The sequence below is a fragment of the Poecilia reticulata genome, chromosome 16 (genome assembly GCF_904066995.2).
Source record: "Poecilia reticulata chromosome 16, P_reticulata-male-v2, whole genome shotgun sequence".
Lineage (NCBI taxonomy): Eukaryota > Metazoa > Chordata > Actinopteri > Cyprinodontiformes > Poeciliidae > Poecilia > Poecilia reticulata.
This window is the reverse complement of record NC_088845.1, coordinates 23,951,015-23,963,559: the sequence shown is the minus strand read 5'-3', so window position 1 is coordinate 23,963,559 and position 12,545 is coordinate 23,951,015. Positions and strand designations below refer to the sequence as shown.

The 12,545-nt window shown below is 37.1% G+C and overlaps 1 protein-coding gene across 1 annotated transcript; it reads right to left on the bottom strand.

Annotated features, from left to right (window-relative positions):
* Positions 1 to 92: 92 nt before the first annotated feature.
* On the bottom strand, positions 93 to 12,344 carry entpd3 (ectonucleoside triphosphate diphosphohydrolase 3). The gene is made up of 10 exons (XM_008432140.3): positions 12,012 to 12,344; positions 7,113 to 7,250; positions 6,335 to 6,452; positions 5,963 to 6,122; positions 5,461 to 5,620; positions 5,110 to 5,337; positions 3,670 to 3,933; positions 3,474 to 3,584; positions 2,796 to 2,933; positions 93 to 1,888 (listed from the first exon to the last, which is right to left on the bottom strand). The coding sequence occupies exons 2-10, from the start codon at positions 7,245 to 7,247 to the stop codon at positions 1,700 to 1,702; spliced, it is 1,503 nt and encodes a 500-aa protein (XP_008430362.2). The 5' UTR covers positions 7,248 to 7,250; positions 12,012 to 12,344; the 3' UTR covers positions 93 to 1,699.
* Positions 12,345 to 12,545: the final 201 nt, after the last annotated feature.

Below are 12,545 nucleotides of genomic sequence, written 5' to 3'. Positions count from 1 at the left end.
TAATGTGAAATAAGGCAGCAACATGCATAATCTTATGGTATGGGTGAATAATGGGTGAATAATTTTGAAGGTAATGAAATAACTACAAAAAATGCGGTCAAAGAACATGTTTATTATACAGTTATGTTGGTTATCAAAGCATTGAAACAGTCGAGGGAGTACAATAAAATGAAAAACATGCATCAGTTTTTCCAAGTACAGTCAAAATTGTCCTAAAATATCATCCAGTAGAGTGTGCTGCATTCAACCAAAGTTTCATTCACAAGAAAATCCCATGATTTACTGATTCAAATGAACGTTCAGAAATTTCCCATTTAGTAAAACGTATGCGTATAGCTGAAAACATCGACAGCTGAACACAATTAACTGAAAATGAACACTTTCTACGTTCCCTGACAGTGAGATAAAGTCCTTGACAAAAAGTACAAAATTGGAATAAATCGGTTAGTTTTCCTGATATTTGCCTCTTACATAGAATAAACCTATAAAAAAAATAAAATAAGCGGGGCATTTTACATGAATTTATTGTTCCCGTTTCTACTTTTAGAGTTATAAATGTTCAGTTCAAACTATAACTCTGGAAAGAAAAGTGAAACACCCTCAAGAACAGACAGTTATTTTTAATCAGGTATATTACGTAACCATTACTTGACTGAATTTGGAATATAAGACATGATGACATTTAAGTGTTTTTCAGTAATCTTATGTATTTGATTTTTGTGTTACTCTATAAGGAGATCTTCCACATCTAATCATAATACTTCAAATGTCTGATGATATAAAGTGTGAAAACGTTGCAGACAATAATCAAACGCTAATGTTTAGTCTAAACTTTTGTTCTTAGAGCTTTACCACCATGATCTTTCTACAATCAAAGGAGGGATGAAGAAAACACGGAGATTAGTTTTTTGGGCACTGCCCTGTTTAACACTTAAAGCTGCAACATATACATATTTATTAAAAGTGTTGCAACAGTATGTTATGACACAGAAAACTTGTGAATAGATTGGTCTCCTTCACCTCCTTCCAGTGCTACTATTGCCATCTGAACTTCTGACTACAATTATAATGAAAACATTCACAATTTATTATTTATTACAACAAGCACTAAAGATGTGTCATTATCAAGCCAGGTAGGAGAACTGATGTTTCCTGATAGAGCGGCTCAGACTCGACTCACCCCTTCATCCCTTTCTACTTCATTTTTGTTCAAGTAAAAAAGGATGGACTGTTTATGTCTGCTTACATAGATGTGTGATGAATCTCTGACCTAAAAGTAGAACTGACACCAAAAGTGGAGCGGCATTACCTCATCATGAGGAAACGGGACAAATACTGATCAGTTTCCTTGATGTTCCCATCAGAACAACATTTACAAAAGAACAAAAAAATAAAATTTTTCGGTGGATGCTGAGAAAAAAAATCAACCTGTGCAAGCAAAATATGTGTTGTCCTCCTGCAATGTGATTTATCTTTTGCGAGCACTGGTTATATTGGGGGAAAAAAAAGTTTAATCATAAATTTAAGTGCAAATACATTTTCTATGTAAATCTTGTCTCAGAGGTTTGAGCTGAAAAAATAACACATCACTTTGCTTAGTGATGTTCAACAAACATGCCTGATCACATGCTGCTGCAGCACTTTCCAGCAAAAAACAAAATATTTCCCTATGCTCTCCTTAATTTCCTTTCATCACTTATCAATAGCAAGTACGAATGAGGATGATAAATCCTAAGACTGCCGTTACAATGATTAGAGCTGAAAATAGAAAGATGAGACCAGCAAAGACCGGGTTTGTCATTGGAGTGATTTCTTTCACTTCAGACGGGATCATGTTGGACATGCTCAGCATGTAGCCCAAACTCCAGCCTATGCTTGTTTCCTTTATCTGAAGAGGGAAGGAGAGAAGTTGCACACATGCATGTTTAGTCGTGCTTTCTTTATCACCAGTTTGAGCTCTAAAGATGGCAGAATCATACACAACAGAAGGAGGCTAGATAAAGTTCTGACTAGGAATACAAATGCACGGCACATTTTTGTTCTTGAATTCGTAAAAAAGCTAGAAAAGCCCTTGCGGAATTTTAGTTTCTGTTTTAGACTTATGTTGCATTTTCTTTGAGCCTCACTCTTGCACTGCACATACATGACATTTGAAGTTTCGGATACTGAATATTTTTGTTCTGAAGCAACACGAACAGCTTTTAAAGACACAAAATGAGTCATAACATGCGAAGAACACCCCAGTAAAACAAACAAAAAAATCCATGTGTCTGGTTTTTGGCTCTTTCTACAACGACTGTCATAATACCTCAGGGAGCCCCGATGAGAACATTAATTCTTTGTTCAAATCTGGGAGTGCCTCAAGTATTTGAGGAACAAAAATGCCTTGTGCCTAAAGGCCAACGGCTGAATGAGTGACAAATGGCAGTCTGGAGTTTAGATATTTCATGGAACCGCTGTCTTTCATTTTGTCTTATGACTGATGAGCACAGTGTAATACTTGGGAAATCCCACTTTTGTAAGGGTCTTTGTCGAAACATGCTCTTCATATGTTCCACTATTTCAGAACAAAATAATTAGCGTATCAATGATCTGTTATACGCCTCAGTGGGTGGCCCCAAGCAATGTTTTACACAGTTAAAGATGTCTTGAGTCCCAACATGGATGCATTCTGGAGCTCTAGTTTTACAGCAGTTCATTGATTTTTAGAAATGCAGAAAATAAAGCAGTTGATAGAAGCAAAACTTTCAATCAAGACAGGATTTTTACGTCGTTTTGGATGTTGTCCTACTTACCTTTTGTTCAAAGTGAATATTTTTCCAAGTCTCATTGTCAAACTTATAGCCATCTGCCAGAAGAGTGAGGACATAGTGACTGGCAAAGCAGTAGGTCTTGAGGTATTCCTCAGAGATCCGGCGCTTTTGTACTTTAAGCTTAAAAGACAAGAAACAGATCGGAGTGAAAATTGTAGTTTGACAACAGCAAGAGGGCAAACTAAAATAAAAAGAGGCAAAATGTAATTAATGCAGAGCTGGACTTTTCAACAGATTAACGACTACTGTTGGTTGGAGGACAATAAGTGCATTTCAGCCCACACAAGTTTTGCAATGCAGCAGTAGCACACATACTAAGCAAAACGTTTATCTTTCAAATAGTGGTATATACTATTGGTATGTGTAAATATTGATGCAATGTCTCAGTGTCTATCAGTCAGGAAGTTAAAGGGTGAGGGAAAATTATTCTTTTGAATGAGCAGCTATCAACTACAAAGAGGTTAAAGGAAGTAGTTTTCACAAAGGTCTGAGCCTCACATAAAATGTGTTGGCAGGGTTGCAAATGGGTGTGAGCACCCATCAGCTATTTTTCACACATTCATGATTACACTGCTTTATTTTTCTGTGTCCCTCATCTTCCTTTTTATTGTTCTTCTTTGCACTTTCTATGGTAGCTTCTCATCAGTTCGGATAGCCTACCTCGGCCCAGTCAGAGTTGCAGAAGTTCCCAACAGCAATCTTGAACTCATCAAGGTCGGATTTCCCACTCAGCTCCAGCGCTCGAGCAATGAAGAAGAATCCAGCATACGCCTAAAGGACCATAAGAAACAAACATTCATTTATTCTGGATCAACAACTACTTACTTGTATATTCAGTTGTATCTACAAGTGTTACCATAAAATGTCCGGTCACTGGCGGCTGCTCCACCCCGTTGAAGGAGCACTGCTTTGAGGAACAGTTCTGAAAGTTAAATATGGACTTCACTATTTCCCCGCATTTTTCCGAGTCGGACCCTCCAACCATGTAGAACTCTTGACCGGAGTTGTAGTTTTTGGGTTTCGGTATGCACTCCGTGTCATAAATGGATGAAGCTTTTATGGTAGTGTTGAAACCTTTGGGGTAGCAGGGATTTATTACGTAGGCTGGATCAGATGATTCCTGACAACATCCAAAGTAAAGACATGCCATCATGAGACAAAAGAATGAGAGTGAAGGCACTTGATTAGAAGACTAACAGAAGCTTTTGTGTTTTAAACCCTTAAAGCCATCATTCCATACAGGTAACAGATTGCAGTCTATTCACATTAGTTCCACTGTACACCAACACAAGATATCTCTTCCTATCACATGGTCATTGATTTTGAAAATTGGGCTGTAAGTTACGAGAAATTATGATTTTGACACAGGCTGCTAGGATGACGTTCCAATCAATATTCTTAATGATATAATGCATTCTTGACTGGTTTTCCTTTGACTGTTTGGAACAGCAGTATTCACTAATCCATTTTTAACAGGGCATTAATGGACGTCAGCTTTCACATGAAAGGGACTTCTTTTCTTGATGAATCTCGGCTAGCTCTTCAGTTATAGTTATCTTAGTCTGCACACATTCATGATGTTTTTGGGCCAGTTTGGTCTTTGCGGTCTGACAGCCTGCTACATATTCCAGTAAGGTGCCACTGTTGGCAATAGTGCCACTGTTGTTGCATTTACATACAACAATATTTTCTATTTTGCTTAGCTTTTACTGCCTGTTTTATGTTGTTTTATCAACATTTAGTGCTTTACATAAGTATCCTTCACCCTCTTTTTAGGCCTTGCCACATTACAAGCACTAACTTTCAGTGTTTCATTGGACTTTTAGGTAACACCCATGAATAACCTACGGTGCAACCAGTTGCCTTCAGAAGTCACATAACATGCAAACAGTATGAAATATTGAATCATGCAGCCGATCCTTGAAGACCTTAGAGAGTTGTTGCAGAACATTAATGAAAAAATGTTCAAAAAAAATATTTCAAGTCTTAAACATCTTTCAGAAAACCAGAGGTATAATGGAATGGTTTTAATAAATTATAAAATTCATATTTTTGAATGGCCAAGTCAAACTCCAGACCTGAATTCAATTGAGATTCTGTACAGGACCTGAAAATTGATTTTCACAGATGCCCTACAACCATTCAAAATGATATTGAGGTTTTTACTATTTTTTTTTCATCAGTATCTTGGTGTACTAAGAAGGTAGATACAAAACTCAAAAGGAATCATTTTAAAGCACTGATTCATAAAGACAGAATATGAAGGCATTAAGAATACCTAGTAGAAGTTGCATACCCTGATTACTTTGTCCAGTACCCTCTTGTCAGCCTCATTTTTGCCGTAGCAAAGGAAACTGTGCGTGTAGACAGTGTAGGGGTAACCATACAGCTTGACACGCATGTAGTCAGGCCCCTCTCCATGTTCCTGAACTTGGAAGGCGATCTGTGTTGATGCTCCACCGAGATCCATAGACCCGACTGTCTCTGCTCCATTTGGACGAATGTAAGTGTTCCACATGTTTTTCTATAAATGTAATTGGAATAATTTATGGAAAAGCAACCATACCTTCCGCTGGTCCTGTTCACAGAGCAGTTGTATTTCTACAATTTAAACAGTTAAATGGACAAGTACGCTCTCAAGTCTCACCTCTAGGAAATTTTCCTTCAGGTAATTCACTGTGATCCACCCGAACAGCCCCTCTTCCTGTCCGGTGATGATGGAAGCATTGTGGAACTGGAAGTTTTGTTTACTCAGGAAGTCTCTGAGTTTCCCCATGATTTTATTGGCTCTTTTCTCATCTTTCATTCTTAAAAGCAAGACACAGACATTAATCAATTACACAGCAAATTGATGTAGAAAGTGCAATTCTGACCAGTTTAAAACTATGTCCTCACAATACAGCGTGTACATTCTTTGAGTTTATTATGTGCTTTTCTAAAACCTACCAGTTAATTTATGTATTTATCTTCTAATCAGAAATTGAAACCCTCTGCTTCTCACATTTTTGGAGATAAATAGGGAAAGCAGTACCTCTCCTAACTCCATTCCTTATCTTTTCTTTGAGACTGATAAAGACTTAGCATTTAATCACTAAATATAGCACAGTTTAAAAACGACGGTGTGATTTAGGATATTGTCTCTCTCTTACTCTAGAAGGCGCATCCCAGCTGTAGCTCCCAGAAAGAGGGGTGTGGTTTTGTGCTTTTCTCCAGGAATGTGACTCTTGATTTCATCCATGCAGTCTTGAAATCCTTTAAATGTTTTTTCATCTTCCTTGGAACTGACCTCGAGATCTGAGATAGGAGCCCCTGGAAGCACAAATCTGTGTTTGGATTATTCCTTCAAAAACAAACATTGCATTTGAAACTGTTGAACACAGGTTTATGTGAAACATTAAACATAAAAAAAAAACAACTCCAAATTCATTTGGATTACACTAGTTGAATATTTCGACTTTGCTGAGTTGCTGTTAGAAAAAGATTAAACATTTCTACCAACATTACGCATCTACTTCACTTACCTCTAACTTTACAGTTCTTTCTTTCAGTCACTACACCGGTCTCATTCTCCTTCTCCCCAGGCCATTCGTACAGGTAGACATTGGAGCGAGAGGAGCCGGAGTCTATCACAATACCAAACTGTGAAAAAGCATGAAAAAGCATGCAGGAAAACATCAGCCCTCCATGTGAAAGTTTTGCAAACTGTATATGTAAAGACTACATCTTTGACAGTGAAGCAAAGGTGTGTCAAACTGCTGGCTGGCCTATTTTTTTGTTGTTGTTATCTTGCCTCACATTATAAACCAGTGGAACCAGTAGCTGAGCTCTCCCTTGATAATGTCTTGTAAGTGTTTGATTGTGCAGGTACAATATAGAAATCTGTAGGTATTATTCTTCTTATGCATGTGTGTGTATGTGTCCTTGTATTTGATGCAACGTAAGGACCTTTTTTTCCAACTAATGCAATGCTGTGGGGACCAACTGCTCCCTATGAGGCCCAAGCATTGGGCCCAATAGGGAGTAGTGCTGTTTTTGCAGTGTAGGGTTTGGCACGTACTGGCAACAGTTAGATTTAGGGTAAGACTCAGGTTTAGATTATAGAAATGAATGAAAAATGAATAAAAGTCAAGGCAAAGTCCTTGAGAAGATAGAAAGACACACTTGTGTGAGTGTGTGTGTGTGTGTGTGTGTGTGTGTGTGTGTGTGTGTGTGTGTGTGCGTGTGTGTGTGTGTGTGTGTGTGTGTGTGTGTGTGTGTGTGTGTGTGTGTGTATGCGTGTGTGTGTGCGTGTGTGTTCACCTCTAATCCATACTCCTTAACCTTTAACTTGTCCTGGACGACAGCAACAACAACAAGGGCAGCAATGCTTCCAATCAATAGGAGCATCACTCCTGCTATGCGACACTTGTAGCCCATTTTCTTTTTGGAACCCATTTCCTGTTGGCAAAGCGTACCAGAGCCAAAACAAAAAGTAGAAGTGAAGCTGTCACTAAAAGGCTCTCAGCTGTCATGTTACTGTGATGAATATGGAGGTCTGAAGAGTGATGACAAACAATGACCGCAAGCTTTACAGTATTTACTTTGAGCTGGGAAAAAAATACAAATTGTTGGCAACAATAATAACAATAATGGATGAGAGCCAAACAAGCAAATGTCAGCAAATGAGAAGGAAAGTACCCGAATAGGCACAAAACAGCTCTGATAAGCCACATGCAGCATCTGAAGTAATGCATTAAACAGGAAACCTCTGCTTTTAGGTTTGGTGTATTGACTCTGAGGTTACAGTAAAACAAAGGATACAGCAGCAGCATTTTTTTATCAGTGAAATGAGGTATGTCTTGAACTTCAACCCAGCATTAATTATGCCCTCCGTGCAGAATAATATTCACGCTCAAATACATGTAGTCTCTCAAGTCTTTTAAAGAATATATGACATACACAGACACACAGACAAACAATAGATAATCTGAAATATTTGAGATTATATTTGATTGCAGCCTTGGACAGGAAAGTCCACCTCTGTAGATAATTAGATATGGTCTCTTTTACCCATTCCAACCTCCTGTCTATGCAAACCACAAACAATATAAATATATGTTCTGAGTAAAAGTGTGCCTGGAACCACTCAGCCTGAGTTGTTTATATTCAGTGACAGAAAGGAGTGTTTCTCTCCAGATAAGTTGGGCTGTAACATAGATACAACTGGAGAGAGATTTCTGGTACTGAAAAGTCTTATATATTGCACAAAAAAAAAAGTGAGGTGAAAGTGACTTATAATGTGTGACTTCCATGCCCTTAGACAGAGGGAGGCAATGTCCTTCATTATTATCAGTAAAGCGATACTGAAATGGTCTCCACTGATTGATCACAATGCGACAGACAGGCGACCTGTCCAGGGTGACCTCGCCTCTTGCCTGGAACGTTAGCTAGAGATGGGCACCAGCAACCCTCCCGACCCCATTAAGGGACATGGGTGTAAGAAAATGGATGGATGATTGATCACAAATTGGGTCATTTTGTCATCGCTGAAGATTGTATACCATATCAAATGTTCATGAGTCAGAAGTGACTGTAATGGTTTATCCAGAATATAATCCATCAACAAGTATAAAAGTACTCTGTTGTGCACAGATTTGGAGATACTGGGACATTGCACTGAGAATTTATTGTGACTAATGTTGGACTCATTAATAAACTGAGCCCAACACTCCCTGGCATTAACAAGCTGAACATATCTGCAGGAACACGAGTTCCTTTAAATCAAGGCTATAAACCCACCTGTTTTGAAAAGCCTTTAATTCATAGTAACCGGAATATATTAAATGTGTACTTGCTTGATGATGGCATTTGACAAATGTAATTTTTATTGCTGTTTTGTAATTGCTCACTGTTTTATGCTTTCTGGTGTAAATCACGTCCAACTGCCTTGTTGCTGCAATGTGCTGCACAAATAAAAATGAGTTAACTTGACTTGACCTGACATATCTCTCCATGACTGTCAAAGAGATTTCTGACTAGAACGCTACTAGAACGCATGTTTTCTGTTATTCTGGTTGCTGGGAAGAAAATTATTGGGAAAGAAGCCAATCTCTTATCACTCTATAAAACTGTACTGTTAATTTGCCCCTTCTTTATCTCCTGTTTGTTTTGTTATTTTCATAATTGACTGGTGTGATTTTTTTTTTTTTTGTGGAACCCTTTGAATGGGTTTATTGTTGTCTCTGAGGTAACAAAAATCCGGGCTACTGCAAGGGTAGCCCAAGGTCCTACCAGGGAACATGTGACAAAATTTATGTCACATAGGCTTCACAGAAGTGTGGAGCTGTAATTATAACTGAGGCTTTAAAAGATGTTCTTTCTGGCAATAGACAAAGGTATAAACTGAAAATGTAGGCAAAGCGTAACAAAGAAAAGATTTCCTCAAAGGTAAGAACCTGGTGTCTGCTGTGTCTTTATATTGCTGTGGTCCAGGAAGCAAGACACACACGTTTCTTTACGAGTACTAAAAAAATGCATGCCTCCCCCTTTTTATTAAACAAGACTATAAAGAGTTCCTCCTGGCTTTAAATTGAAAAATGTGAAAAGTGATGCGGACTTCTACTTGGGCTCAGTTCTGCTTTTATAATGTAGGAGCCTGCTGCAGGGAAGGATTGATCTGAAGTATGGATTTGCTAGTTCAGTGATTGCAAGCAGCTATAGCTATATATATATTTTCTGACTGTTATGCAAGAAATACTTTTTTTTATAATAGTTCATACTGCAACCACTTCTCCATAAATGGATTTATTTATGGAGAACTAATTTCTATATAATAATAAGAAATTAGTTTTCATTTTATCCACTATGGACGCTTAAAACCATACTGGATAACAGTGTGGTGAGACGACTGACTGATTTTATCTTTCGTGTTTCAAAGCATATTGCGTTGGTTAGACAATTGCAATGACTCAAGTGCTGATCTAATCAAGATTTTATAAGTTGTGTCTAACCGCAAACAATCTTGTTAATGTTGTTGTAATCTCACAGTCTAGCAAACCTAGCATTTGTATTAACATACAGTAAAAATTATATGTTTTAAGATTTATTGAATAAGACAGAATGGAAAGAAAAACAGACCAAAAAGACCAATACACATTCTACTCATTCATCAACATTTAATTAGATCAAAGGGAAATATTAAATTACATCAGAACTCTGGCAACAAATGCTTCCTTAAGATTCACTATTTATCATTCATTTTCCAGATGACTTTAATTGATCGCACATACATTTTTGTGTTTTTTATATTTTTTTATATTAAGTTTCTATCTGGCATTGTCAGGTCATGGTATTTAAAAAAGCATGAACAGAGAACTTCCAAAATGCAAGAAGTTAAAAATTCAAATGATCTGTCTAAAAGCAGAGCCAAGATTTAGTTATTATTATTTTACACATTTGAGTCCTGCATTTGTCACATTCTGAGTTGAAAGTCTAAGAGTCGGTGTCTATTCTACAATATGAAGTGGATTCACTCCAAAAACTTACACTGTTAATAAGCTTGACTGGGAGAAAATAAGTGTTATTAGTGGGGTTTCTCTTCATTTTCTAGTATGTTCTACTGTGTGGCAACACCTGTCCCACACAGGCTGCCTATCGTGTGTTTTTCCTGACTAGAGAAGAAAAATGGATGGAAAAATATGCAAATTACAGTGGAAAATGATTGAAAAACAAAAAGTTTTAATTGAGTTTTTATTGAGCAAATTTGGCAAAATAAGATCAGTAGAAAACATCTTTGCTTAAATTAGTTTGAACAGTAAATTACATAATTTTACCATAATCTTCCAAAACCTTAAAGTCTGAGAAAATGTGATACTCGCTCACTTTTCAGCTCAAATATTTTTGAATGTGAAATAATATTTAGAGTTACAATGCTAAACTTTTATTTGTTAAACACACTTGTTGCTCATGAAAGCACTAACAGTTTCTTACCTCTACTTTAACAAATAGACATTTCTCCTGGGGAAAATTGTCTTTTCCTCAGGAGAAATCCCACCATAGTGCTGGAACTGATAATGATTCTCTCTGAAGGGGATTTACAGCAGTTTATCTGACTTATTTTTCTTTTCCCATGTCAGCTTATCTCAGTTAATGTTACATGTTTTCAGCTCATATAGAAGCTTTCTACCCTGAAAAGTGAAACTGGACGATATTTGGTTTCTGGAGGCTACAAAGGCTTTTATTTCTACTTTTAAAGACAAATTACACTTTCTTTTATCCCTTTGCATTTTTTTCAAATTTTCTTGACTGAAACTGTTGTCATGCAATTACACTTCAACGGTTTAGCCAATTCATAAATAAATAAATAAATAAATAAATATGTATTTATTTATATTTATTTAAATAATAAACATATTTATAAATAAATAAATATTTATTTAAATAAATATTTGTTAAATAAACATAAAATGGGAAACATTTGTAAATGTTTCCCATTTACAAATAAATAAATATGTATTTATTTATTTTTGTTTTTATTTATTGCAGCTCAACTGTGTAATGTCAGTCTCTGTTTCTAGGCGTACTTTGAGCCTCTGGAGCTGTGAAAGAAGACGAAACAAATAACCATAAAAAATTCTATCAAAAATGATGCAGGGTAGGTACAAGTTAAGAGTCTGGGTTGGTGTAAAGAAATTATGATTAGACCAAAATACTGTGAACCTAAAACTTTAGCTTTATCCTGCTCTACAAATACATTTAGCTTGTGCTTAACTAGAAAAAAGCAGATGTTCTTTATCACACCCCTTTTCCACCACCCTGTCCACAAGGCAAACATGATATGCTGTGCAGCAAAATTTAAATCTGTACTCACCGACTGAAGGAATCTAACCACTGAATAGTTAAAATGCCTACTGTGACATTAAACTTGTATGACCATTAAGATTAGGATCTCAAATCTCCAGCATTTTCTGATATTCAATCTCCTGTGCTTCTACAAGTTGATTCTTCTCAGCATGAGTATTTGACATTAACAGTATTAGGTACAGTACAGTAGATCACAGTGAGCATTACAACAGTACAAAAAAAAAAATCTGTATTCATAAGTCCAGGTTAGAATATAATTACATAATTACATATTTCATTTAGAAAAACAGAGCGTGATGACATGTCAATGATTGCATGCAACAAAGTGTGTTTTTAAAATTTGATTGATTATCTTACCGTGCAGAGCTCGCTTTGCAGATGAGGGCAGGAAGTGGGAGTGAGATAGCTCACAGGACGGGGTAACTGAACACAGCAGGAAACGAGGAAGCAACTGAGAGATGAAAAGAGAGCAAGCTAAGAAGCAAGGGAGTTGTGTGCGGAGGAGAGACTGAAACTGTGACTTCCCCACAAGAATATGGGTGGTGAAAGTGAGGATGAACAGAATAATGGGAGGAGCAGTGTGTTCTGTACACATGCCACACTCCACATAAACCTGTACAACAAACCAGCGAAAGTGAGCTGGAGACGGATACAGGACCGCTACAGCTGCCTGACTGTCTGTCTGGTCAGCAAATACAAAAGCAGAGTTTGTGAAAATGAATAAAAATTGTGATGGGCTAGGGGGCTGGGGGAAACAGAAGGAGTTAAAGGATACAATCAATAGGATTGATTGTATCATGCTCACTGCACTTTATCCTAAGGGATAAAGTGCAGTGAGCATCTGCGGTGAGTGTTATCATGAAGTCAGCTCTTACTTAAAAGCTCTGATCT